We start from the raw sequence: 24,733 nt of genomic DNA, 5'->3' as shown, positions 1-24,733 counted from the left end.
TTTTAAACTATACGGACCGTGAACTTATGCCAAAGTCCCTGTGGATTTTCGCAACCTGTTTGTTGTAACTACGAAAAAAAATGGCTTCATCTTTTTTAATCTGTGAACTGAAATTAAATGCAAACAGTGTTTGGTGGCAGTTGTGTATATTCACGTGTGCAATCATGTGCCAGGCACCCAAAATCAATACAATACTGTATGCGGATTTCACAGAGGACATAGTGCCCATAGTGCTCTGCTACTAATAGAAGAAAGCATTATTAGATGAAAAGGGTAGCTTCTCCAATTAAATCAGTATTGAGGTTAAATTGGTTGATTTTACTTGAAAATAAAAAAAACCTAGTTTGAAATGTCAAAGAGAAAACTAGCAGAGCGATGGATATATTAGTAGATATACCTAATAGAGTACATCTTTTCTTAAATTATAGCTCGTATATTCGTTGAATAAATACATCACCTTAGAGGCAACAAGTTCTGTTCCAAACACAGCTGTCTACACAAAGGACATTCCGGATGTTCCCGGATCCAGCCCACTATACAATCCCAGCAGAACATATGGCCACAGTTAGCAGCAGCTGGATTTGTCATGGGTGAAAGACATAGCATGCAAGCTCTGGATCCTTCTGGAAGGTATGGTAAATGCAGAGGATTGGACAAGTCTATAACGAACTTGTCTCCGTAATCTTCGTTGACTTCACGTAAAGTGTCGATTTCTGTAATCTGTTGTGGATTCTGAGGCTTTTCGATAGAATCCAGTTTCGACGACTTGACCCTCTTGTCATCATTGATTGTTTTGAGTTTAATAAGCCCCTTAACAGCGAATTGTAGAAGAATGATAGCACCCAAAAGAGAGTAGTTTCCTGCCCTGTTCAAGTTGTTAGCATTTCTATTATGGCCAAAAGCATACCGCAAACCAAAAACTCTCTTTGACAAGGAGTAGAATTCTCCAAAGAAGTAGAATATGGCGATATGCAAATTCATCAAGGAGTCTAGCACCTTAGTATACGATGAAAGGAACTTGGTGAGAACACTACGTGAGTCCTTTCCAGACTCATCCACAACAGCAGGCTTCAACTTTCGCACCAACTTCAGCACCAAGTATGGCAACAAGGCATACGACATGATAAATCCTATTCTGGGAAGTAATTTTGGAAGTCTCTTACCTGAACGACTAACATAGATCAAATCTACATATTCTTCTCCCAAAGTACGAGCACCTATCAACGTTGTGAGAGCCAAATAGGCCGATTTGGCAAATACGGTGATTTCTTCTGGGTAAGTATTCACAAATCTTTGGCCTTTGAACAACTGAATTACATCCAGTAGCTGTGATCTGTAGGATGATTCGAAATAGGCATCTTTCTGATGGGCACGAACTACGTAAAGTGTTAGTAAAATTGTAAGGTTTGAAAGGAAATCTGGAGAAAAAGCGTAAGTAACTTACCAATCGTCGCTGCATCAGCAAATGGTAAAGCCCTCTCGTTGACCTGCGACATGGCAATTGTTTGTGTAGAAAAGAAAGAAAGATAAAGATGAAAAATCTGTAAATTGTGGGGATTCTTGTTTAAGCCGAGGTAAGTTAAATCATGTGACTGATATCGCGTGACTATCTAAACCATTCTACAGCATAGTTTATATATACAATGTGTGTATTGAACAGGGGAAACGAAGTAAACGATGATAAGATGTGCAGAAGATGGTACGTCTCTAGAATGAAGAGAACAGGATTCTAATATATTACGGTTTATATGGCGGGAAAGAAGAATTAATCGCATTCATCAGCAACACGAAAAAGAGCATCTAAGACAACTAAACACGCACCAGAAGGCGGTATTTGACCTCAAGAACGACTCACATGGTTATGCATGTACATGTTCTTTCATGAAGTTCGTTGTCTGCCCATCGTATTGCTGTAGATTGGTTAAGTTCGACATTTCCACGTGACTTAGTCCATATGACGCTTAATCCAACTTCAGGACCAACGACTCAATGGCGACGCCGAAGTCGAGGTTAGGATCTTCCCAGTTGATAGAACCAGTAGCGGCTGGAGCAGCCTTCTTGGGAGGGTTCAACTTGGCATATTCAGCCTTGGCTTGCTTGATCAATTTCTCTTCATTTTTCCAGGCAGCGGAAGCATTCTTTTCAGCTACAGCGGATTCGAGGCTGTTTCTGTGGACAAAGCCGTAGACAATACCGGCACCCAAGAACGAGTATCTCAAGACGTTGAAGTTGGTAGACATAATGTGATTGGCTGTAGTAGATAACAGAGAAAGGATATGGCAGTTGTGACAGTTGAGAAGATTGTGAATTCAGTTTTATTCAGGAAATTTTCACTCGGTTGTGGAAGCCGATTTGATTGGATGCGACATGTGCGACATCGGGCCAAAAATGCGACATTGCTGTAGATTGCAGTCGGCAGGCAGTTTCGCATTTTCTTAACACTCATAGTTAAGAAGCGGTTTTCAAGTTAAGGACCTCTAATCGCGAGAACCAATAGTTTCCTTACAGTTTAATTGTCACTATTTGTAGTCCAAGTGGCCAAGTGGACGCTACCATATTAAAATACCCTTTTGTATCTGTCTATTAGTAGGAGTTTTGATAATTGAACTATTCCACTTTTTCCAACTCGCCTCTGCCTTTTTTTCTTTGTCTCCATACTTAAGTTGCAGACCGTTAATTTCGTTAATTTCTGTTTCAGCTACTGTACAGTTCTATTTACATCATCTTTAGTTTCCACTATAATATCCATTTTTTCATTCTCTTTTCATCTATTGTAACTCCACTTTTTTTTTTCTAAATTCAATCCACCTTGTTCACTTTCATTTTCTACCTAGTCATACTTTGCATCTCGGAGATAACCTGAACGGCTACTGACTTCGCATCTGTTCCCAGGTCTCACTGTTGGACTGAATTTCTATACTCTGTTCAAGCCAATTCTCAAATTAAGCGAATTCAAAGCGAATTTACACTACACCCAGGACTCCTTTTATGGCTAGACGCTTCCACATAGCCTTCTACATTGCCATAGTTGTTCTTCTGATGCTCTTGTCGTTTGTCACCAAAAGGTCGGTCGCTGCCTCGGCCAGACCAGCTTCAGCTGCTCCAAGATTCGCATCCAGGAGATCGTTTTCGTTTGGATCCTCTTCATGGTCTTCAGCTAAGACTCCTGGTTCTTCCAAGTCGTTTTCATCGTCTACATCATCTTCAGCCTCAGCTTCTGCTGCTTCTGCTTCCTCCAACTACGACAATGCACTTTCCTCAGTGCTACATTACGATATCGCGGTAGCCTACCAGCCTAAGGATAGAGAGGAGTCCAACTTGTTCAAGAAGAAACACAACAAGCCCAGTCCTGCGCTCGAATCGCCGCTGGGAGAAGACAATCTTTTTGTGTCTCTGCAATCTGCTCAGGGTTACGTAGCCATAGGTGTAGCTGATGGTGTTGGCGGTTGGTCTGAAGCAGGCTATGATTCGCTGGCTATCTCCAGAGAGCTCTGTGCATCGATGAGAAACAAATTCGAGAATGCAGAAAACGTGCAAACATTGACTCCCAAAGAACTCTTGTCTAAGGCATTTGACGAGATCTCTACTTCGCCAAAAGTTGAAATCGGAGGTACAACTGCATGTTTGGGAATTTTGACTCCAGATAAGAAGCTCCTTGTGGCTAACTTGGGAGATTCATGGTGTGGCTTGTTTAGAGACTACCAGCTTGTGCGTGAGTCTCATTTCCAGACCCACAACTTCAACACGCCCTACCAGTTGGCTAAGATACCCGCACAGATCATGCGCCAAGCCCAGCTTGAGGGTCGCCGTTACATTGTAGATTCTCCCAGCTTAGCCGATGAGTACGAATGGGACTTGAAGAAAGACGATATCATCATGTTTGCCACAGACGGGGTCACTGACAATGTGATTCCCAAGGATATCGAAATCTTCTTAAAGGACCAACTTTCCGATGGAAACAACAAATTAGACGTCGTAGCCAAAACCTTCGTCAAGGAAGTTGCCAAAGTGTCGAAAGATACAAATTTTCCCAGTGCGTTTGCCCAGGAGTTATCGAGGCTCACAGGTCAAAAGTACTTGGGAGGTAAAGAAGACGACATCACAGTGGTGATTGTCAGAGTGACCTAGAAGTGATCATTTCATGTACTATATATTTTTGTATAATAGTCTGCTCGCTAGAGTGTAGCATAGAAGAAAGAGAATTACAAGGTATTTTTGTAGAACCTATGTTGGAAAATTGAATGTACTTATTGGTATTCATTCATGAGGTTGAGGTTGTTGCTAGAATCGGTTGATAATTGCCATCATGAATCTTACACATTTATTCGCAGCCAAATAACTCTTTCGTCTCACACCTCAATTCTTATTCAATTCTATTAAATTAATGTCTTCCTCTTCTGCTAAGGTTCAACTGTTCGGAATGCATGAAAAACATAGAGACCAATCATTGTCAGGGCAAAACTGGAGTGGCGTGTAAGGAAACTGACAAGCTGGTTTGATTGAATGTAAGAATAGATACCGTCTGCACTTCTTACCCAACAGTGAATACACATTGCAAGGTCATTTTTTCTTGCTTTAGTTTTTGATTTACTTGGTTTACTTCTCTTATAACTTTCATCCATTTCTTTATTTTTCAACTGTCCATAAGATTGTGGTTCACGCTTGGTCCGTTCTAGCTGGGGAGTACTCTTCCTTCAAATTAAACTTTCCTGTATTTAACTCGATTATACTTCCATTTAAGATCTCCATACATAAGTCTCCATACGATCCCTACTATAAATTTCTTTCAACACCCATTATTTATAATTCGTTTACTCACCTTCTAGATTCTGGTATGTCATGGCCAATCAACATAGTCGACCTACCCAGCGACGGAACCTCGGTTCTCCTTTCAAATCACCAGAAGCCATAGCGAAAATGTCCAAGTCTCAGAACCTGAACATGACTACCTCCTCAACACTACAGACTCCAGACAATGTCAAGTCAGTCCAGTACGAAGCGAGTCCGACTCCCGTCAGACATACCGCAGTTAAATCACTAGCGCCCCTGTCTCAATATGAGGAAGTCCCTGTTGCTGATCCGACCAAACAGACTGATTCTCTCACATGTCCTATATGTTCAGAGCATATGCTAACATTATCACAATTGAACCAACATATCGATGATGCTCACCAGGAAAAAGAGATGGAAACTGATAGTTCCAATGCTGCCAATAATCTCAGCAACGGCGGAACCTCAGTTGGGCGACTTTTAGGTACAAACGATGTGAAACGGTGGTTTTCTGGAAAAGTCATAATTGACCCTGTGCCAGATTTTGAGTCTGAAAATCAACGCAAGACTCCTCAAAAACGAAAAACTATCTCTCTAGATATGCTCGATGATGAACGAGGATTCAGTTTCTCCGACAATGGTGATGGATTCCGCGAATCGCCTGTCAGCTCGAGAGTAACATCGCCGTTACCCAATTCTGGAAACAGTCCCTATTCAAAACACAAGCGCATAACTCGTACTCACTGGAAGCATCCTTCAACAACCCCTTTGTGTTCTATACGGGATTGTGGAAAGACTTTAAATGTCAAGAATGGCATAGTAAATTGCAGGAAATGTGGGCTTCTCTTCTGCAATGAACATACTCAATATAGAGTCAAATTGAAAAACTCCGAAGACGTCGAAAAAGAGCCGCCGGTTTACAACTCCACTTTCGAGGGAACATGGTCTAAGTGCTGCTGTGACTGTTACTACTCAAAACCGGATCTAGCGGTCGGAACACAGGTCAATAGCCGTGACTTGACTAGCCAATTCGCCAAAAAGAGGCAAGAACTCCTAGATGACAAGCAGTTGGCCAGAGTCAAAGTGCAAAAGAGGTTCATAAAGCTAGCTGACTTGCTTGCTGAAACTAGTTTCCATGAGAGGAACGAATCGAAAACGCTATGGGGTGCCATACAAAAGACTCTTATCGACTCCAAGTCTGAAGCAGAGAAGGAAATTATTGGCTACGACAACTGGCAGAGTGACAAGGAGGCCACCAATTGCACAATTTGCTTCGTTCGCTTTAATATAGTCATCAGAAGGCACCATTGTAGATTATGTGGTAACATTGTATGTGATGATCCGTATGGAGCTAGAAAGAGCTGTTCAATTGTTGTACCTTTGTCAAAATTATTAGAGAAATTACACAATCTAAACTATTCCCGGCTAGTCAAGGACAATTTGAAAACGTTGTTGCATGAAGACAGTATCAAGTTTCGATGCTGTGTTGATTGCAAGAACTCCCTTCTCTACGACTGGAAATTGCTTCATCTCAGGACTCCCAAGCAGAACGAAACTGAAATATTCCTTATCTACAACGCAATATTGGCTCAAAAGCATCAAATAAGCCAGCTTCTTCCGAAGTATGCCAAGCATATAGATACCACCTCTGATGAAGAAGAAAGCTATACCAACAGGTTGAGGATAAAAATCATGACTTTCTTAAAAGATTTCGAAAATTTAACAACACAGTTTCGAGGAAGGTTTTTCATACTGGAAAACAACAAGCTTCTTGTAATAGACGACTTCGCAGCAGATTCTAGGCTAATCACTAATATTTATCAGAGTTCGATTATGTTCCTCCAGGATAACTTAATATGGTATAAGCAACTTAACGACAAACACAAAGAAATAGAGCAACAGAGATTAAAGCAGTCCTTGGAAGAAAGGGCCAAGGAAGAAACACCAGAGGTGCCGAGACTAACCAAGAAACAGATTAGAGAACTCAGAGAACAACTCATGGTCATGAATGAGCAGAAGTTCCTCGTAGAAAATATGATCATGGAGTCTACAAAAGCAAGACGATTTGAAGAACTAAGTTCGCTTGAACAGAACAAAAGGGAGTTAGACATGACGATAGAGAATTTAGAAACTGAACTAGGAGAGTTTGGGTTCTGATCTAAAGGTTCATCATAAATAAGGAAATGCATTTTGTATCAGTATATGTACATAAATAAATATATATGCATAGGATATAATCCGGATGTTAGCTTGGATCTAGTGGCATATTCGATTTTCTACAATGTCGCTATGTTAGCCGGTCTCTTATGATCGTGAGAATCCACCGAGATGGAGGTGGTCGATCTAATAACATTATGGGAACTGTCATCAAGAGAGTCGTTTGTAGTGTCCTGTGAATTATTAATATCCTGTTCTTGGATCAATTGGTTCTCTTCGTCAGCATGTTTAGCATCACCAGCGTAGATCCATTTCCTCATGAAATTCACAAGAATTTGAGCTGAGATCACTTGTTCCGATTGGTATAACACTAAAGGAACAAGAATTATACCCAACTTTGGATTGTTGGAACCATATTGAGAAGAAACAAGAGACACACCCAAAGCAGCTGTCTTGGCAGGTCCACACAACATAAGGGCAACTGTGTCTCTTCTGTTGTAGTAAAAAGGTCTAAAGAACTTGTAACCAAGAGTATACAATCTGGTTGAGTTCTCATTTGGCTCTTCTTTGTAGTAAGCTTTAATGAAGTATGGTCTGGCGTAGAAGTATGTTAACACTGTGAAGAAGAGATAGATTCCAATGTTGAAGAACACCAAGAAGATGATAGAGGCATGGCTGACAGAGGTAAACGCATCCTGAGCAAATGCTGTTGAGAATGACTGGTACATGATCAACAATAACATGAAACTACCGACCTTGTTCAACTTGAATGTCGTCAAAGTCCATTTTGATTGCTTGGGGAAGACGTTCTGAATGACTTGACCTACGAATAGGGGAATGAATACAGATAATCCCAACTGCTTCATAGTTTCAGCATATAAGTGAGTGATGGTACTATCTCCATCAGGCTGGTGGCTGGGATTTCCGAAGTCCCAGGTTCCAGACATGTACAATTGCAAGAGAGCAGGGGTTATGAAAGCACCCAAGATGTTCCCTACAAAGACTTCGCACAATGTCAATATATCATTACCATGTGCCTGTTTGGTCATGACAACGTTGGACGACACTGTTGTAGGACACGAGTGGGTCACTATAAGTCCCACAAGCAACCAGTCGTCTATTTGACCATCATGAGAAGCCTTGATTCCAGTAGCAATTCCGTAAATGATCGAGCTGGTAACCAAGAATGAAGTGGTAAGAACTGTGAAATGAGCCCTCCAGTTTAGAGCATTGATCATCAAGTCTTTGGACGACATGGACATACCTGAGATCAAGAAAATCACAGCGACAGCACCGTAACCAATGGAGTACTCAGCTCTGATAGTACCTCCCTGTTTAGCGAACTCTGGAAAAGAATGGGCCAACGCTATGAAAACCGCCAAAAACACAAAAAACCATTGCGCTATAGCAAAGTCAAGTACGGCTTTACCCCATTTGTATGGTTTCGATTGCTTTATAGCTTCGAAATCAACCATTCTAGCTATCTATAGTTTGAACTAGACTGTATTGTATTATGAAATATCTGGGTATCGGACAGAATATGATAAGGTTTCGTTATATATTCATAGGAAGTCTGACGGAAAATATTGAAAAACAGCCAGAGCTAGTTATTATATAGAAAAATACAAAAACGAACAATATTAAAAATTTTATATTATAGATAATGAATGCTAATAATTAAAATCATCTTCAGACGGCTATAGACGAGTCATGTCCTGCATTCGGACTTTTATCTAGACACATCGGAACAGCGCCGGATCTGTTTATGTATTATACCACGTGGAAATAATCACGTTTATCGGACCGCCCTACTTCCGATGTCAGTGACCGTTCCACTGTTCCGGACAAGATCGACCGAGGGAATGACAGTAATATTTCAAGAAGTATTAGCATGGCTCCACAGTTGCGAGATTGTATTGAGAAATGAAATATATGCAAATGGGAAGTGCTCATATCTCGTGAAATACAATTTTCTTCTGTACTATTCCAAACCCTCTGGTCTCAATGTAGCTTCTCTCTATTAATTCTATGTCTCTTGTATTGAGATGCTTTGTTGCACAGTCCCTTTGGTCATGGCAGGGGTATCCGTGAGCTCCATGACGGCTGAGATATCAATGCTAATATCTTTGCAGTATGAAAAGTTTGTCTACTGTAGTCTCTTTCGGTCCGAGCTTCAGAATCTTTTTATGATACAATAATGACGTATGCGAGTCATTTTGAGAATTGCATTCTGCCATATATCGACATTTTGCAACCGGTCTCGGAAGATAAGGATGAGGTTTTCCGGTTACTTCTCGAAACATTGTCGGTATCTATCATCCGGTTCAACTGAGTGATTTGCCAGACTGGCTTAGTCTTAGCATTGGTGTTGGTGTGGTTTTTGTTGGACCCTTGAAACAATTGCAATAATTCTGTGTTGGCAAAACGGAATTTTACTGTCAATTTTCTTAGCTGAATTTACCTTCTATTCATTGCTTTCCCTCATCATGATGATCTATTCCTTGATCTTCAAATTGCTTTGTGAGTCTAATTTTAGTGTGTTGAAGCTCTCGTTTTTTCTCGATTTGTCTCTTTCTCACATACCTCCATATTATTGATTATTTGATTGACACATCACTAAACTTCCAAAGCTACGATGATTTCAATGATTTCAATGATTTCGATCTATATGCAAATAGAGTAAACATAAACTTTGATGTTCCAAAATAGAAACTTCTCTTGCGTCTCTACCAAATTCCGGTACCCTTCTTTGCGACTGGAGTTCGATCTAAATCTGGCGTGCGACAAAAAAAAGCTCTGTTTATAATTCGTCCATAAGCGGAAACAAACATATTAACCGTCTGAGCTGAAGATATTCAATAAAAAGAATAATAAGCCATTCTCTTTGAGAAAAGACCTGCTATTAACATACAAAGAAAGCTGACAAGAAACTGTGTTCAGTAGTATCGATATAAAACTTGAGAATTGAAGATCAAGTCAACTGCGTCACTTTACTATCTCCATAACCTGAAAAGATTGAAAAAGGTGTATTCATTGCAATTTAAAGACAAAGGCAATTGGAAGCAAGAATCTTCAAGCGTATCCAGCTACCCTCAAAGAAGAATTTACTTGTAATTGAAGGCTACTAATTGTCCAAGAACTTCACTTGACTTCTGAAATCAAAATCAAAACACATTACTAAACACTGTTGAACTGTCCCATAATCACATCAGAATGAGACAAGACCAGCCTACTGCATTTGTCAACAGCTTCTGGGGCAAGAACGATATGGGATTCCTCGCTATTCAAACCAGAATGAGAGACTCTATCCAGACACTTCAGGAACTTCTCGACTACTATCAAGAAAGAATGAACATTGAAAAAGACTATTCCAAACGTCTAGACAAGTTGAATCTGAAATACATAGTTGGAACACGAGAAACTGGTGCTCTCAAAAAATCTCTCGATAAACTAATGGTCGAGAACAAGCATATGGTGCAAAACAACGAAAAGTTCGTAAAATCTATCAACCATATAAACTACGATAAGATCAACGATTTCTATCGTATCTACACCAAGAAAGTCAACCGAATCGAGTCACATATGTCGAAACTCATAGCACGTAAAAATGATGCCTTCAAATCGTTAGAGATAACCAAAGCAAAATACCAACATGACTGTAGCCAAATGAAATCACTCAGATTGTCTATGCAAACTACTTGGGGTAAGGAGTTGGAAAAGCACGAGGCTAAGTATAATAAACTCAATTCGACCATCTCAGCATCGAGAAACAACTACCAGCTAGCATTGACAAATTACAGAGAGCTCAACGATTTCTACAAGAAAGACTGGGCCATCTCCCTCCAGGATTTATACAAATTGGAAATCGAAAGAATCCAAACCTGCAAGGTCAACTGCTTTAATTTCTGCAACAATATTGCCACTTTATGTGTTGATAACGATCAGGCTCTTGATTTGGCAAGATCAGTGTTTGCCCAAATACAACCACCAAAAGATTTATCGGAGTTCAGCTTGGCTTATGGAACGGGAAACAAGATTTATAACGAACCTAAGTTTGTAGATTTCATGTCCGGACAAAATGAGTCACAAGATAAAGAAGATTATACTATAGCCAACGGCCAAGATCCGGAGCCTGCTCCAATATTATCAAGATCATATTCCACATACTCACAAATGACTACTCAGGTTGCAAACGCAGCTAATAAACTTGTTCCAAATCTCCCTCCACCAGGCTCCCAAAACGTATCAAGACCAAATACGCCTTCTCCTACAAGAAAAGCACCTACTGATTTAGCCCCAATAGACTTGAGACACACTAAGACCAAAAAGTCGGAAAGCTCAGGATACAGCTCAATTCCTGATGATAACAAGAATGATGTGTTCTCGATAAATGAAGACAAAGCCAAATTTGGTAACAGTAATGGTTCCGCAAACTCTAACTACTCGAGTCCAACAAACTATTCCAGCTCAAACTATTCCACGGGATCAGGAAATGGCGGAAAGAGAAACTGGGCTTCTCCCAGAAGGACCGAGAAGCAATTGTCTCAGTTCCAAGAGCAGATTAACAGAAAATCCAAGGAACTTCCATCTTTGAATACCAACAAACCAAGATTGGAAAGTGAAGCTACGCCAGTTCCTATCATGAAAGACTTCTCTATTGATTTCATTGCCAAGGCATTGGAAGATTTGAACTCGGGAGGAAATGGTGATGTCAATCAATTCAGAAGATCGGTTAGAAGGTCCCAACGTTCTGAAGCAAACGTAATCGAAGAACAAGTCAATAGAACAGGAACTGAACCTAATGGCCAATACAGATCTGCTTCCGACTATGTTGATGATCATGACGAAGTTGCCATTAGATATGGATCTATTAATTTCTCGTCGCCAGCACCCAGATCAAAATTTTCAGAAAAACTTCACCAACAGAGACCCAAGTCAATGATCGCACCCTTAACTACTTCATCAAACGAACAAATATTGGGTTTGGACTCAGAGCTGATGAAAACAGTTGTCGATATCAGCAATAATAGTAGGAAGAGACATTCCTTGCTGAGCATGCCCAGTAAATCATATACCAACCAGGGCCAGGCCATAACCCCTGTCACAAAAAGTGCTTTTGTGACAAAGGCAAGAGCCAGATACTCATACAAGCCTCAACAACATGGGGAATTGTTCTTCAAGAAGGGCTGGAACATGTACGTGATCCACAAACAGGAGGACAACTGGTACTTATGCGAGTTGGCTAGCAACTGTCTCGATCGAGAAGGGGTAGTCGGCTTAGTACCAGGCAACTACTTGGTAGAAGGCATGAATGTTTTTTAGAAAATCGACTGTATTTATAAAAGGTTTACTTCGTGATTGTATTTTTAGTAATCAATGCTACATACTAGATAAGCGAGTGTAGAATAGAGAGCCACTAAGTTGGTAAACTTAAAAATTCTAATACCAAGAAGAAATGGAGGGAACTCATCGACGTGTCCTTTGTATTCTATCGAAAATTTTGTTCATTTAACAATACAACATTTATATTCTGTGCCGTTTGTCTCTATTGCTATCTTTGTTAGATGGTGTGATTCCCAGGTGCGATTTTGCAATTACCATTTATACACAGATGAGAAAAATTCTGGAACCCGTTGCCAATAGATTAATAATATACTTTCTTTTTTTTTCTCCATCTGATAAGCAGATATTTCTAATTTGACTTTAATGTCTGTTTAGTCTAGTCAAAGTTATATATCTTTCTATATGGAAGAGTGAAGCAAAACATATTGTTAATATTATAATGCCTGAATTTTTAGAGCCACAGACAAATGAGTCGCAAGCTATCGGAGACTCCATTGTTGTCCAACCCTATTCCATAGCTAACTTGCCACCTTTGGTTGTAGGAGGTGCTGTTTTCAACACACAGTATTCGCTGAACCCCAGCAGTCTCCCTATCCAGGAGATTCTTGAAGATGCTTTTGCCAAAGGGTTGAATGCTATCGATACTTCGCCCTACTATGGTCCATCAGAGATCCTCTTGGGAGAAGCTCTCAAGAAGATTTCTTTCCCAAGACAAGAGTACTACATATGTACCAAAGCTGGAAGAGTTAAGCTTGACGATTTTGACTACTCGCGTGATAGTGTCCGTAAATCTGTAGAGAGATCGTTGGAGAGATTGAACACATCGTATCTTGATCTCGTGTATATGCACGATATCGAGTTTGTAAAAGAAGACGAAATCTTTGATGCGTTGAAAGAGTTGAAATTGTTGAAAACCGAAGGTCTCATCAAAAACTTCGGTATTTCAGGGTATCCTGTTCGTTTCTTGCATAAGATTGCGTCCCGGAGTGTAGGGATTCCAGAGATTGGACCTTTGGATGCTGTTTTATCATATTCTAACGGCTGTATTCAAAACACAAGATTATTTGAATTCTACGACCAGTTCTTTGACGACTGTAAGCTCAAGAAGTTGTCTAACGGATCTATTCTCAGTATGTCTTTGTTGAGATCGGACATAACACATTCGTTCCATCCAGCATCCAAGGAGCTCAAGGACAAGGTTTACGATATTGCTCACCTCTTGAAGAAGGAGTACAATGGCTTGGAATTGGCAGATTTGGCTACACGTTTTGCTTTGAGAAAATGGTTGTTTGAAACTGTACACCAGGCTGATTCAAGCAATCTTCATTGGAATCCTTCTACCTCGATTGTGTTGGGAGTTTCTAATGTTGAAGAGTTAGATGTTGCCATCAGATGCTACTGGCAGGTGAAGAACAACATTGACAATATCAACACCAAGGATGATATTTTGTTTGAGAAGGTCAAGAACTTATTGGGCCCAGAGCACTTTAACGAGGTTTGGCCAAGTGGTATTGATGGAAGGCAATAGAGAAAAAGGTATACTATAGAAAAATGAATAGATTTTTATTGCATAGATTGGAGCATCTAGAAAATACAATACATTATATGATACATGATGGAGATATAGGTTATTAATAATGGTATCTGTGATTTTATTGCTATGTACTTATGTTGAGTGATATATGGGATGAAATCGAAGAGAGTTGCGCGAAATTTGTGCTGAAAAAATGCGTACATTCGCGTGGGTTTAGTGAGACTCAAAACTATCAGTGATTATTTATTCATTGTGGATATCCCGGTCCGTATAAGAGAATCTTCACAATGGCGTACAAGAGGACATTCAGTAATAGAGCTGGAGCTGGAGGGGTATCCTCTGGTTCTGGCGATGAGGTTGTGATTGAATTGGACAAGAAGAAGCAAGTTACAATCAGAAAGTTCAACAACATCAATTTGGTGGATATCAGAGAATTCTACATTGACAAAGATTCAGGTGAAAAGAAACCTGGAAAAAAAGGAATATCTTTGACGGAGGATACATGGTACAAGCTTTTGGACTCAACCAACAAGATCCAGCTGGCGTTGGATATTCTCAATGGAGGCTCGTCAGGATCGGCACCATCCCCAAAGAAGACGAAGGTAGACAAAAAGACAGACAAGAAGGAGAAGGCAGAGCATAAGGATGAGACTGAAGAAAAGAAAGCTGCCAAAATCGAAGAAGAAGAACACATCAGTGATGCTGATGAATAGAAGAGTATTGTAACAACGATATTCATAACGAGGGAAGTTCAAAATAGATACCAAAATAATTATTAGCGATGTAGAGAGAGCGAACTGAATGAATTACACCGAACAATGTTTGTAGAATTCCAAATACTTCAAATGTTTCATTTTAGATTCAGCAGTTGTGACGTCATTGAGAATGTTGTGAAATCACAGGATAGATATCTTACGCAATTTCTATTCATTGAGCAATTGACAAAAACCAGCGTCCCCATAAAGTCCATAGCTAAGGCCGATGCTGAAGAGGGGATGATAGAGGTTCCGTCCGGCGACTAGAGACAAATCAACATGAAAGTTGCTGCACATTTAAGCTTCCCGATAAACATGTAAGGATTAGTACAGCATGTACACATAAGACAAACTTTCAAATCAGAGAGAAGAAACAGCAATTTGAATTCCTTGTTATATGATTAAGGACTTTCGTTCACATCACTTTAAGATGGTTCCCTATGCTAAGAAACAACCATAGCCTTCTTGTCTGTAGCAGTTTTCGATTTCATAGATCACAGTCAGATTTTTCGCACCCAAAGCCTCGCTTCCACAATTTAGCCGACCAAACATTAGTACCAGCAAACGGTACTGAATGTAGCCTCGCACATATGTAGACATTTATAGTCACTACAGTGAGAATTACGTATTACCTAGTCTAAGTACCAATTATCCGGCAGCGCAACACCCGTTCTGCTTCCGCTACCTTGACTACTGTACCAGCCTCCTATGGCTCAGATTAGAACGATAAAGGTCACGTGAGTGCATCCTACCCAATTGGCCAATTTAGCAGATCAGATAACCATATGTTCTTGGAATTGTCCACTGGGTTTGTGGAATCAGAGGTTTCTTTTTATGACTTCCAGAAAAAGATACTATTATTATACGCTTGTGAATTTTAATCGTTAGGTCTACATTAAGACTGACAGGATTACTTAAAGATATCACATTGCTGACGAATTCCAGATACCTTTTCTAACCCAATTCAAAGAGCATACCTCAAACAACGCACTCACCAATTATTCTAATAATATCTATAGACTGACTGCAATTTCAAATCAACACAGATGACTGCGAAGTCCAAGAGGAGAAGAACCTTCCCCACAGCCAACTATATTCCCAATGCCAGCTCTGAGAACGAATCTTCATCTAGTGCTTCTTCACAGTTCAACATCAATAATCACACAAGAAACAGTATGAGCAGTGACAACGGTGTCAACGCAGTAGAAACAGACTCTGGACTGGCAATAGGAGCAGCAGAACCCAGCGATAGTGTCAATAAAGCTAGGGAAATCAACCCAGGAGTATATATTGATCATCGGCTCCATAACGATTTAGCCCATCTTCACTCTTCGCCAGCTAGATCAAGACGTAGAAGTACACAGCAACAGATATACAATGCCAATTTTATAGCTGATAACTTGAATGGTGATAATGATAACAGTGATAAACCCACGACATTAACCAGACGATACACGGCCGATTCTGTCCATTCATCAGGTGGTAGTGGCCGGGTCATGTCACGAGAACCTAGCTTACCTCTAACGAACAGAAATCTCCAGAGTTTATTAACCCAAAGTGACCCTCTTGCGCAAGGACCAAGAAGCGCAATTTCCCCAACGAATGCGAAATATGCGCCTATTGCTTTGGACATGGACAAATATGCTCGTGATCAGCGGTTGGTAGCTCGTGCACAGACCTGGAGTAATCCATTCAGTGTAGCAGACGAAGAAGAGGACGAACACGAGGAGCTGTATCAAGATCGTAGTGGCCATAACGATGATCACGACCGTTATTCGCTCAACTCGTTGGAGTTTGGAGGTTCAAATCCTTCATCTGATCATTCGAGTGATTCCACGTCCTTGGATGATGTTTGTTTTCCTGACTATTACGGTCATGAAGATGCTGGAAACAAAGAAAGCACATACCAGTGGCCCGACTTGAAGTTCTTGGAAGAGTTTGTTCTTGAAGAATTTGAAGAAGCAGAAGAAGAAAGAAACGAGCTTTCGCAAGGCTCACCGAACGTTAACTTCAGAGAACCGGTAGCTCGGCAGCATGTAGAACGGCAAACTTCTGTTCTGCCTAAAGAAAATCAGCAAGAGAACAAAATTGACGACAGCGCAACCGAAACAACGCCATTAGTAGCTAGTCGTCAAATTGATGAGGTCGCCTCTTTGGATAGTTTGCAAGATTCTTTTCGTGTGAGACCAACGCCCATACAGCCATGGGACCATTCCAAAGAACAAATCCCTACTATCTTGCAACATCAACCTCTGCGTGCCCATTTGAAGAACAGCAAATATGATCTGAGAACGGGCAAGGTGGATGGGAAATTGTGTCGATTCACATACTTCAGAGAAGATCTTGAGAAAACTATCCATGCCCCAACCATAGGAGGATTAATTTCAGAAGAGCCAATAATTGGCGAGGAGAATACCACTTCTTTGAACAAGAAGTGGAGGGGTGGTGTCGACAATATTGAAGACCTTTTGGATATTGCTGAATCTAACGAAGAGGAATTAGAGGAACGTGACGAGGAACGCGATGCAGAGGAGAAGACAGTATTCACAAGACTCCAGGATTTATTTCAACCTTCGCATTATTCTCAAGATTACTCTAGCTTGAACTCAACAAATGGTGGTCCTGTTACTTCTCCACCATCGTCTAATAACATTCCATCCATTGCTGTTCCTTCTGAACCTGTTAATTTGTCAACGAACAACTTGAACAGAACAGGTTCGAAATCAGGTCTTGATACTCCTGGGGCAGCCACCACTGTGCCTTCAGTAGCGGAGGAAGTTGAGCCTCGGTACATCCCATTCTGGTTAGATGTACTTGATCCAACAGAAGAAGAAATGAAAGTTTTATCCAAGACTTTTGGAATCCATCCTTTGACAACAGAAGATATCTTCTTGGGTGAAACTCGTGAGAAAGTTGAACTATTCAAGTCCTACTACTTTATCTGTTTTACATCATTTGATGTCGTATATGAGAGAAGAAAGCAAAGAGCTAAGGAACACGAAAAGAAGATGAATAGACTACAAGAGTTATATGAACAAGGATATGATGGAGATGATGCTAGCAGTATTTTTGGTAGTCCCGAGCGCAGGTCGTGGATTAGGAACGCTTTCAATCGTATTTCTCGTAAGAAGACTGGAAAGCGTTCTAGACCACCGTCCTTCATTCAAGGAACAAAAGAGTCTGCTTCCATGAAATCGAAGGGCAAAAAGATCAGAGAAGGTGAGTTGCTGCCATTGAACATGTACATGATCGTATTCAAAAATGCCGTAATTACATTCCATTTTTCGGCAACACCTCATCCAATTAATGTTAGAAGAAGAGCACGTTTGTTACGAGAGTACTTGACCGTCACTTCAGATTGGATCTGCTATGCGTTAATCGATGATATCACCGATTCGTTTGCACCTATGATTGACAGCATAGAGGAGGAAGTGAACTCTATTGAAGATGCAATATTGAAAATGCATTCGGGTGAGGATTCTGACGACGATTCAGAATCCGATGATTCCGGTGACGAAAACGAAGAATCACATCATAGCCCACCAAAAAAGCCAGTTAGAAGAAGGACAAACTTCCCTGAGCGCAATTCCAATAAGGATAATGTATTCATCTGGAGAAAGAGATCGAAGTCCACTGTCGACCATGGTATTGGATCAAGATTGAGAAAAATTAAATCTGAAAATTCTTCCAAGACTAGTTCCAAGAGTTCATCTACATCATCTAGAATATTAGGTTGGAAACGAAAAGGAGACATGTTGCGTCGTATTGGTGAATGTAGAAAACGAGTTATGTCTGTGCTTCGTTTGCTAGGATCCAAGGCAGATGTCATCAAGGGATTCAGCAAGCGATTCAGCGAAGCGATGGCTGAAAGTAACAAGACTTCGAGCAAAGGAGAAATTGGTATGTATTTGGGAGATATCCAAGATCACGTTGTAACTATGGTTCAGTCTTTGAATCACTATGAGAAGTTGTTGGCCCGTTTCCACTCGAACTACTTGGCCCAAATCAATATCGACATGACGAAGGTCAACAACGATACCAATGATGTGTTGGGTAAGATCACAATTTTGGGTACGATCGTATTGCCGATAAACGTTGTAACTGGTCTATGGGGTATGAACTGTGTAGTTCCAGGACAAGAGTATGACAGTTTGACATGGTTCTACTCGATCGTAGGATTCATGTGTCTCTTTAGTATAGTAGCTTACAATTACGCCCGGAAAGTTACCGGGTTGTAGGTAGCTGGGTGCCGCAATTTAATGCAGATAATAAATAGAAAAGAACTTTTGGTTATTTAGCCATGTCTGTAGTTTTGGTAATAACTGGGATTATGGATAATTTAGGTCGTCTATTTTGCAACTAGGTTGCAACTCTGTACAAACATGCAGGAAATTTCATCTCGCCACGTACAGTCGTTTGTTCACATGTTAAGAAGAGGAGCATGGAACGACTGTTTCAAGAAAGGTTGTCCTTTACTATTGAAAGATATCATTTCAGCAGGTCTTTATACTTGAGATTGAAGTACCAAGATTTGCCTTTATCGGAGCTAAAAATTACAATTGTATCTATTACTGATTAATCTAGTAGTGTCTCATACTCTGAATTACTTGAGATATCTATATCACATATTCTGATATTCTGATAATTTAGTTGATTGATCTTTCAATTAATCATCTACAGTCGAATTCTAATACTCAATTGAATTAATTCTCAGATCAGAACTCGATCAACATTTTAGTCTTCCAATTGGCTCCATATTCTACAGTGTAAATTGGTTCACCATGAGTATTCAAATGTCTCTTGTTTTCGCCACTTTAATTGGCCAGATGGTTGTGCTTCTCTTGCTTGTACTTCCGCTTCCTCATCCAATCAGAGCGAAGATCGTCGACATCACCTGGGTTCTTCAAAAATCTCAGAATTTTAAAGTGGGTGTAGCGTTCAGCATCATATTGTTGGTGTTACAGTTCTTGGACTGTGTCAACAGATTGAAGCGTATCCTGGGATACTCTGATCCTTTCTTTGTTAGCAGCAATGATCATAGAAATCCAACACAACAATTGACATATGACCAATTGGCTACCAAGTTCTATTCGCAAAGAAACCTCTACTTGAGTGGAGCTGTGTTGTACTTGATGTTGGCTATTGGCATTGTGATAACCATTGTCAGAAAGTTGGTGAAGAAGGAAAGCGAATACAGATCGTTACTTGCTGGAAAGAAGACCAAGTACGAATCGGAAGATGGTGAAGTCGAAAAGTACAAGCAGCTCATCAGTTTGAAAGAACAGGATATCCAGGCCTTCAAGAAGCAATTGAGAGGTTTACAGACGGCCTATGACACCTTGAGTCCGGAAGAACAGAAGTCATCTAAAAAGAGTGATTAGGGAATTAAACCACAGAAGTACTTCTGCAGTCGCTATTATACAGTTACACAACTTGAGTCGGAATCTTTTTATGTAAAGTGTAATAACGCAAAGTTCGAAATGTATACGCATAAATAAAAACAATGAATATCAATATATTTTCTTGGCTTAATAACTTTTCAAAAACAGAGGCTAGGCATGGCCACTGTAGTTACCACTGGTGATGTTTCTCACCAGAGCAATCTCCTTGGTTTTGTCTTCGTAGCTGTAAATGGTTGCAAATTTGATGGGATGATCATGAATAAGGAATTTGAGCTGAACTCCAGCTTCATCTTCAACACCCTTACCATTGGTCATGAATCTTGCAATCAACTTCTCTTCAACAACATCTCCTCCCAACTTCAACGGCTGGGTGTATCTCCAAGTGATTCTATTCTTCTCTTTGTTGAATGCACCCTGTGGCTTGGAAGAAGCCGATGTAGCTTGGACGTTGCTCTTCAAGGCAACAGATACAAACAAGTTCTCTACTACGACCTCTTCTCTAATAGCGGGGTTTACTCTCAACTTGACCACCAAACTGGCTTGATGATCTTCATACCTCCACACTTGCTGCACTATGATTGGAACTTGAGTTTCGTTCAATTTGAGCAAATATTTGATACCTCCCAAAGTCTTAGACGAAACCAATGCTGGTGAAATCTTGAACACTTCGTCTTCCAATTTGTCTACAAATGAGTTGTTCAATATCACCTTATCGAAACTATTAGGGATCCTCACCAAGATTGGTTCCACAGGCAAACTTGCCGTAGCATCCTCTGGAATGTAAGTAAAAGCTACTTCACCTATCAATTGTGACTTTACCAATTGTCCATCCTTGAAATTAGCGTTGACAACATCGGCAATCGAAGCGTTCAAACCCTTGGTCACCGGTTCAGAACCAGTGTCAAAATGTTTGAAGTAGTCACTCTTGGACAACGACGACATCCCCGTGTCTTGACTTACCAAAGGAGCAAAAGAGCCACCAGTAGCATGTGGTTGTACCAAAGATTCACGAGCACTAGGTAAGTTGTGGAACATTTGCGAAGTAACTTCGCTTCTGTTTCTCGAAGGCTGAGTCAGAATTTGTCTTTCTGGAGTAGCAGGCAAGGCAGAAACTTCATCAGCTGTTTGATGGTGAATAACCTTTCTGGAGGGAGGTGGAGGTGGAGCTCTTGAACCCAAAGCTCCCGCGGCAGCAGCCAATCCAGCAGCTCCAATAGCTGCTGCACCAGCTCCAATAGCAGTCTTTCCTGCCCAACCATTGCTAGTCTCTGGTTCAGCAACTGCTTTCAATTGGACGTCGCTTACATTTGGCTCTGGCAACTCCAGTTCTGGAGGTGATTCAAAAACGTTCTCAGATTGCGATCTTGGAGTAGCCGCAATTGGTTTCTGGTCATCGCCAGCTTCAAAGCTGTACTTGCCTGAGCTGCTTTGACGAGATCTAGGATCTGATAAATGTGGATCCGAAGAATTGACAGTACCGTTGGTGTTGCTTCTGATAAACGAACCTGGCAATTGTGGTGGAGGGGCCAAAGATGGATACGAGTCTCTAGGAGAAGTTCCTTGAGCTTCGTCTTCTGGCTCGAGATCATGCTTCTGCAACATCGATCTACCATTGTTTTGAATGTCCTCCGGTCCCTCTTCGTCAGAAGAAGAATCCGTGTCCTTGTACTTGACAACGTTTGGAGACTCTGCAACTGGAGGTTCCTCTTGGATAGACTGCGGTGGAAGCTTGTTTGGATTCAAAGGACTGGAGCTGCTGGTGATTGGCGGAGCGAGTGTCCTAGAATTATTATAATACTGAGGAGGCTGAACAGGCTCCAGAGCTACGGTCAGAGATCCAACTTCAGCAGCAACTGAACTGGAAGGAAGATGTGGAGTCTCCTTTTCTGGAGCAGCACTAGCTGGTTGCGATACAAGTCCAGAGGATTGAGTACGCTGAGTTGATGGGAACGTCAGAGTATGAGCACTAGATGGAGTGGGTGGTAATGGCCCATGGGTCGAAACTGCTCCTGATGGACGTCTGTATGAATTACCTCTGGAAGTAATAGACGAAGCTCTGGTATGCATTTGTGTCAAGTCGCCTCTGGGCAAGTTCGTTTCAGAAGTGATCGACTCAGTCTCAGGAATAGTGTCACTCTTACCAGCTTTACCTCTCTTGTTCTTGCTACGGCCAAAGATTGAACCAACCCTAGACTTCAATTTGTTCAGCTTCTTGCCAGAGTTGATAGAAGATGAAGAGGTACTTGGAGGTTCTTGATGATGTTTTGAGCTTGGTAATACGCTGAACCTCTTGCTTGGATGATGTGATTGTGAAGATTCACGTTGTTGAGGATGCAGCTGTTTGTTCAATTGGTGCTGTTGTTGCTTTTGCTGCTGTTGAACGAATCCGTCTTTGGCAGGTTCGAACTTGTGGTGAAGCAACCATTCCAAATGGAACTGCATCTCGTTGTCCAACTTGAAGTTCTTCAAAAGGTAGTTGGTCAGATTCTCGTTGTTGGTCAACTCTTTGGTTAATTTGGAATTTTGACTCTGGAAGTAGTTGAGCACAATATCAAAAAGCAACTGAGTTTCGTACTTCTTGAAATCTTCCCAATTCTGGAAGATCTGTGGGGCCTTGTAGTTCCACTGCATTTCTGCGTTGCTCTTGGTGCTTTTCAAACCGTCACTGATTTCCTGCAATTCCTGAGAGTTGATAAGCAACTCTGAAAGACGCACATCTTTGTCCACAACATCACGGAGTGGACGGATGATCTCGTTATTGATGCTGTTCAGAAGCTCGTCATTGTTATTCAATTCGATTTGCAAAGAAGCGAGAAAACAGTTCCAATGACGAGGAAAATTTGAGAACTCTCCATCATTATTGGATTCTTTAAACATCTCATTTCCGGTAGCAAGCAAACTCCTCAAGCCACTGTTATAAGTCTGTAATACTGACGCGTACTCCTTGAACCACCGGGAAAGGTCGGTGTCCAAGAGCTTGTAGGCGGAGTTCAAACCATTGGGTAGAATCTTGGCCGCTTGTTCTGGAGTCTTGGACGTGAGAATGGACGTGGGGTAATTGAACGAGTCCTCAGACATCTTATAGGCAAGTAGTAGGTAAGATTAATAAAATTGCAGGTTGTGTAGACAATAAAAGTCAATTTGATCCTCGCAGGTTATTGAAATTCAACAGAGACAAATTGAATATTCCAGACAAAACTGGAGAAGCAAAAAAAGAAAGCTGACGTCGATGCTATCTGAAACAAACGGTATAGATTGTTCAGGTGAACTTGACGTATACAACGATGTTGTAGAGATGGATTGGATGCGATGGTGATAGCAATTGGGGGTGCAGAAACCAATAGGCAAAAAAAGAGTAGAACGGTTATTTAATTCCTAATTGGTTTCTCAGTTTCAATTTTAAAATATGGAGATTGAAAAATTAGGCTAGCGACAAAATCCCACCACAGAGAAACGTGAGCCTGGAACTGGCGGATGTTGTGGAGACAGGCGCGGGTTTCTCTTCCAGGACAGTATGGGACTGTGTGAGACTTTTGGCATAATGAGGCTACTACTATGGCGAGGACGTAATAGAAAAGATGTTGGAGGGATGTCTTGAAGAATATATGGGAAATGAAGATGTACACGATTCTTGGGGTATTAAAGAAGTGTATTATATATTATAGAAATTATGAAATTAGGCTACTGAGTAATTGTTAGGCTAGCACTTAACGCGGACAAAATAGAGTTTATGGCTAGAATCCGAACCAGCGCAGAAACAGATTCAGATATAATTACTGAAATGAAACAGCGGAGAATCTCTTGAAATACCAATTGCCCTGTTTCATTGAAACGTATACAGTAATCAACACCCCTGTTGTAATGACACCATAATGACACCATAATAACACTTCCCATAACCGCGTTAACAAGCACCTCTCTTCAATATCATGTTTTCTACGTTGTCACAATACCGAAGTAGTTGGCTAATATTGGCATTAATAGACCGTAGACTGCACATGTCAAATGAAGTTGGCCACTATTGTATAGACACCAGATAAGAGCTAAGCTCAGTATCGAATCCAGACTAGCCAACCAATTGGCTACCTAATGATCAAAAATCTCTTTTATGTCTCAGCGGGCATTAATTCTAACCTCTGAGCCTTACGCTTTTGTTTGCAGTTCGTAACCCCACATGATCTTATGTGTCAAATGTGACAGCTGTGTAAACCGTTTGCATTAGCTCGACCTTGCTGTGAAATATTGAATTATACTGCAACTAGGGTAACAAAGTTCTGCAATCACGTTTGAAAATTATAATTAGTTAGAATATTATCTACATTGGAAATATAGCACAAACTATTAGATCTCACATGGCTCACAACCAGCAATGCAACTTGTGAACGATCATCTGGTAGGAACTATCATTAACTAGAATAGTTCAGATGGTAATAATCACGTTCAGATCTACTGAAGACCATGAAAGTTGTTGCACGGTCTGCTAACATGACCAGCTAAGAAAAATACCAGGACTCATTATCTCTATTGAGTTTTAGCCATCTTGTACAAATATAGTGGTGCCGAAACAGTCCGTTTTCAGAAGTTCTTTTATTCTGCTATCATCTCGATTAACTTAAGTGATTTGGGATGAAACTAGTCTTTGCCAAATCATCATGCTTTCTCTGGACACAATGACTTTCGTCTTGGTATTTGTTTTTCCAAATTTATCTATTAAGCATAAAGCACATATATTAACTACACTATGAAGTTGTGACAACGTTTATTAAGATTCT

At 40.7% G+C, this 24,733-nt stretch overlaps 10 protein-coding genes across 10 annotated transcripts; 7 read left to right on the top strand and 3 right to left on the bottom strand. All coding sequences in view use genetic code 12, as the record gives it.

The window, feature by feature from the left end:
* Positions 1–453: 453 nt before the first annotated feature.
* Positions 454–1,496, bottom strand: PICST_58365 (predicted protein; the record flags this gene model as incomplete). The annotated part of the gene is made up of 3 exons (XM_001383933.1): positions 454–732; positions 772–1,376; positions 1,445–1,496. 3 exons carry the CDS (start codon positions 1,494–1,496, stop codon positions 454–456), a joined length of 936 nt encoding a protein of 311 aa, XP_001383970.2.
* A 1,492-nt stretch (positions 1,497–2,988) lies between these two features.
* On the top strand, positions 2,989–4,206 carry PICST_83421 (predicted protein; the record flags this gene model as incomplete). The annotated part of the gene is made up of 2 exons (XM_001384275.1): positions 2,989–3,169; positions 3,209–4,206. 2 exons carry the CDS (start codon positions 2,989–2,991, stop codon positions 4,126–4,128), a joined length of 1,101 nt encoding a protein of 366 aa, XP_001384312.2.
* Positions 4,207–4,839: 633 nt separating this feature from the next.
* PICST_59466 (predicted protein) lies at positions 4,840–6,927 on the top strand (the record flags this gene model as incomplete). The annotated part of the gene is made up of 2 exons (XM_001384274.1): positions 4,840–5,289; positions 5,320–6,927. The coding sequence occupies 2 exons, from the start codon at positions 4,840–4,842 to the stop codon at positions 6,925–6,927; spliced, it is 2,058 nt and encodes a 685-aa protein (XP_001384311.2).
* Positions 6,928–7,046: 119 nt separating this feature from the next.
* Positions 7,047–8,402, bottom strand: PICST_31146 (predicted protein; the record flags this gene model as incomplete). Its single annotated transcript, XM_001383932.1, has 1 exon — positions 7,047–8,402. The coding sequence occupies one exon, from the start codon at positions 8,400–8,402 to the stop codon at positions 7,047–7,049; it is 1,356 nt and encodes a 451-aa protein (XP_001383969.1).
* Positions 8,403–10,140: 1,738 nt separating this feature from the next.
* PICST_35740 (predicted protein) lies at positions 10,141–12,249 on the top strand (the record flags this gene model as incomplete). Its single annotated transcript, XM_001384273.1, has 1 exon — positions 10,141–12,249. The coding sequence occupies one exon, from the start codon at positions 10,141–10,143 to the stop codon at positions 12,247–12,249; it is 2,109 nt and encodes a 702-aa protein (XP_001384310.2).
* Positions 12,250–12,709: 460 nt separating this feature from the next.
* YMT1 (D-threo-aldose 1-dehydrogenase) lies at positions 12,710–13,798 on the top strand (the record flags this gene model as incomplete). Its single annotated transcript, XM_001384272.1, has 1 exon — positions 12,710–13,798. One exon carries the CDS (start codon positions 12,710–12,712, stop codon positions 13,796–13,798), a length of 1,089 nt encoding a protein of 362 aa, XP_001384309.2.
* A 293-nt stretch (positions 13,799–14,091) lies between these two features.
* On the top strand, positions 14,092–14,517 carry PICST_31143 (predicted protein; the record flags this gene model as incomplete). Its single annotated transcript, XM_001384271.1, has 1 exon — positions 14,092–14,517. One exon carries the CDS (start codon positions 14,092–14,094, stop codon positions 14,515–14,517), a length of 426 nt encoding a protein of 141 aa, XP_001384308.2.
* Positions 14,518–15,677: 1,160 nt separating this feature from the next.
* On the top strand, positions 15,678–18,797 carry MNR2 (manganese resistance protein MNR2; the record flags this gene model as incomplete). Its single annotated transcript, XM_001384270.1, has 6 exons — positions 15,678–15,750; positions 15,793–15,915; positions 15,952–16,254; positions 16,300–17,067; positions 17,101–18,113; positions 18,141–18,797. Coding segments are annotated over 6 exons (2,937 nt in total), but the record flags the coding sequence as incomplete, so codon positions are not given.
* Positions 18,798–19,340: 543 nt separating this feature from the next.
* YET1 (ER 25 kDa transmembrane protein) lies at positions 19,341–19,940 on the top strand (the record flags this gene model as incomplete). Its single annotated transcript, XM_001384269.1, has 1 exon — positions 19,341–19,940. One exon carries the CDS (start codon positions 19,341–19,343, stop codon positions 19,938–19,940), a length of 600 nt encoding a protein of 199 aa, XP_001384306.2.
* A 52-nt stretch (positions 19,941–19,992) lies between these two features.
* Positions 19,993–23,292, bottom strand: SYP1 (Suppressor of Yeast Profilin deletion). Its single transcript, XM_001383931.1, has 7 exons — positions 22,242–23,292; positions 21,966–22,172; positions 21,774–21,896; positions 21,467–21,677; positions 21,267–21,406; positions 21,075–21,127; positions 19,993–21,015 (listed from the first exon to the last, which is right to left on the bottom strand). The coding sequence occupies exons 1-7, from the start codon at positions 23,037–23,039 to the stop codon at positions 20,112–20,114; spliced, it is 2,436 nt and encodes an 811-aa protein (XP_001383968.2). The 5' UTR covers positions 23,040–23,292; the 3' UTR covers positions 19,993–20,111.
* Positions 23,293–24,733: the final 1,441 nt, after the last annotated feature.

This window comes from Scheffersomyces stipitis, chromosome 4 (genome assembly GCF_000209165.1).
Source record: "Scheffersomyces stipitis CBS 6054 chromosome 4, complete sequence".
Classification (NCBI taxonomy): domain Eukaryota; kingdom Fungi; phylum Ascomycota; class Pichiomycetes; order Serinales; family Debaryomycetaceae; genus Scheffersomyces; species Scheffersomyces stipitis.
This window is presented reverse-complemented; position numbering and strand designations above follow the sequence as displayed.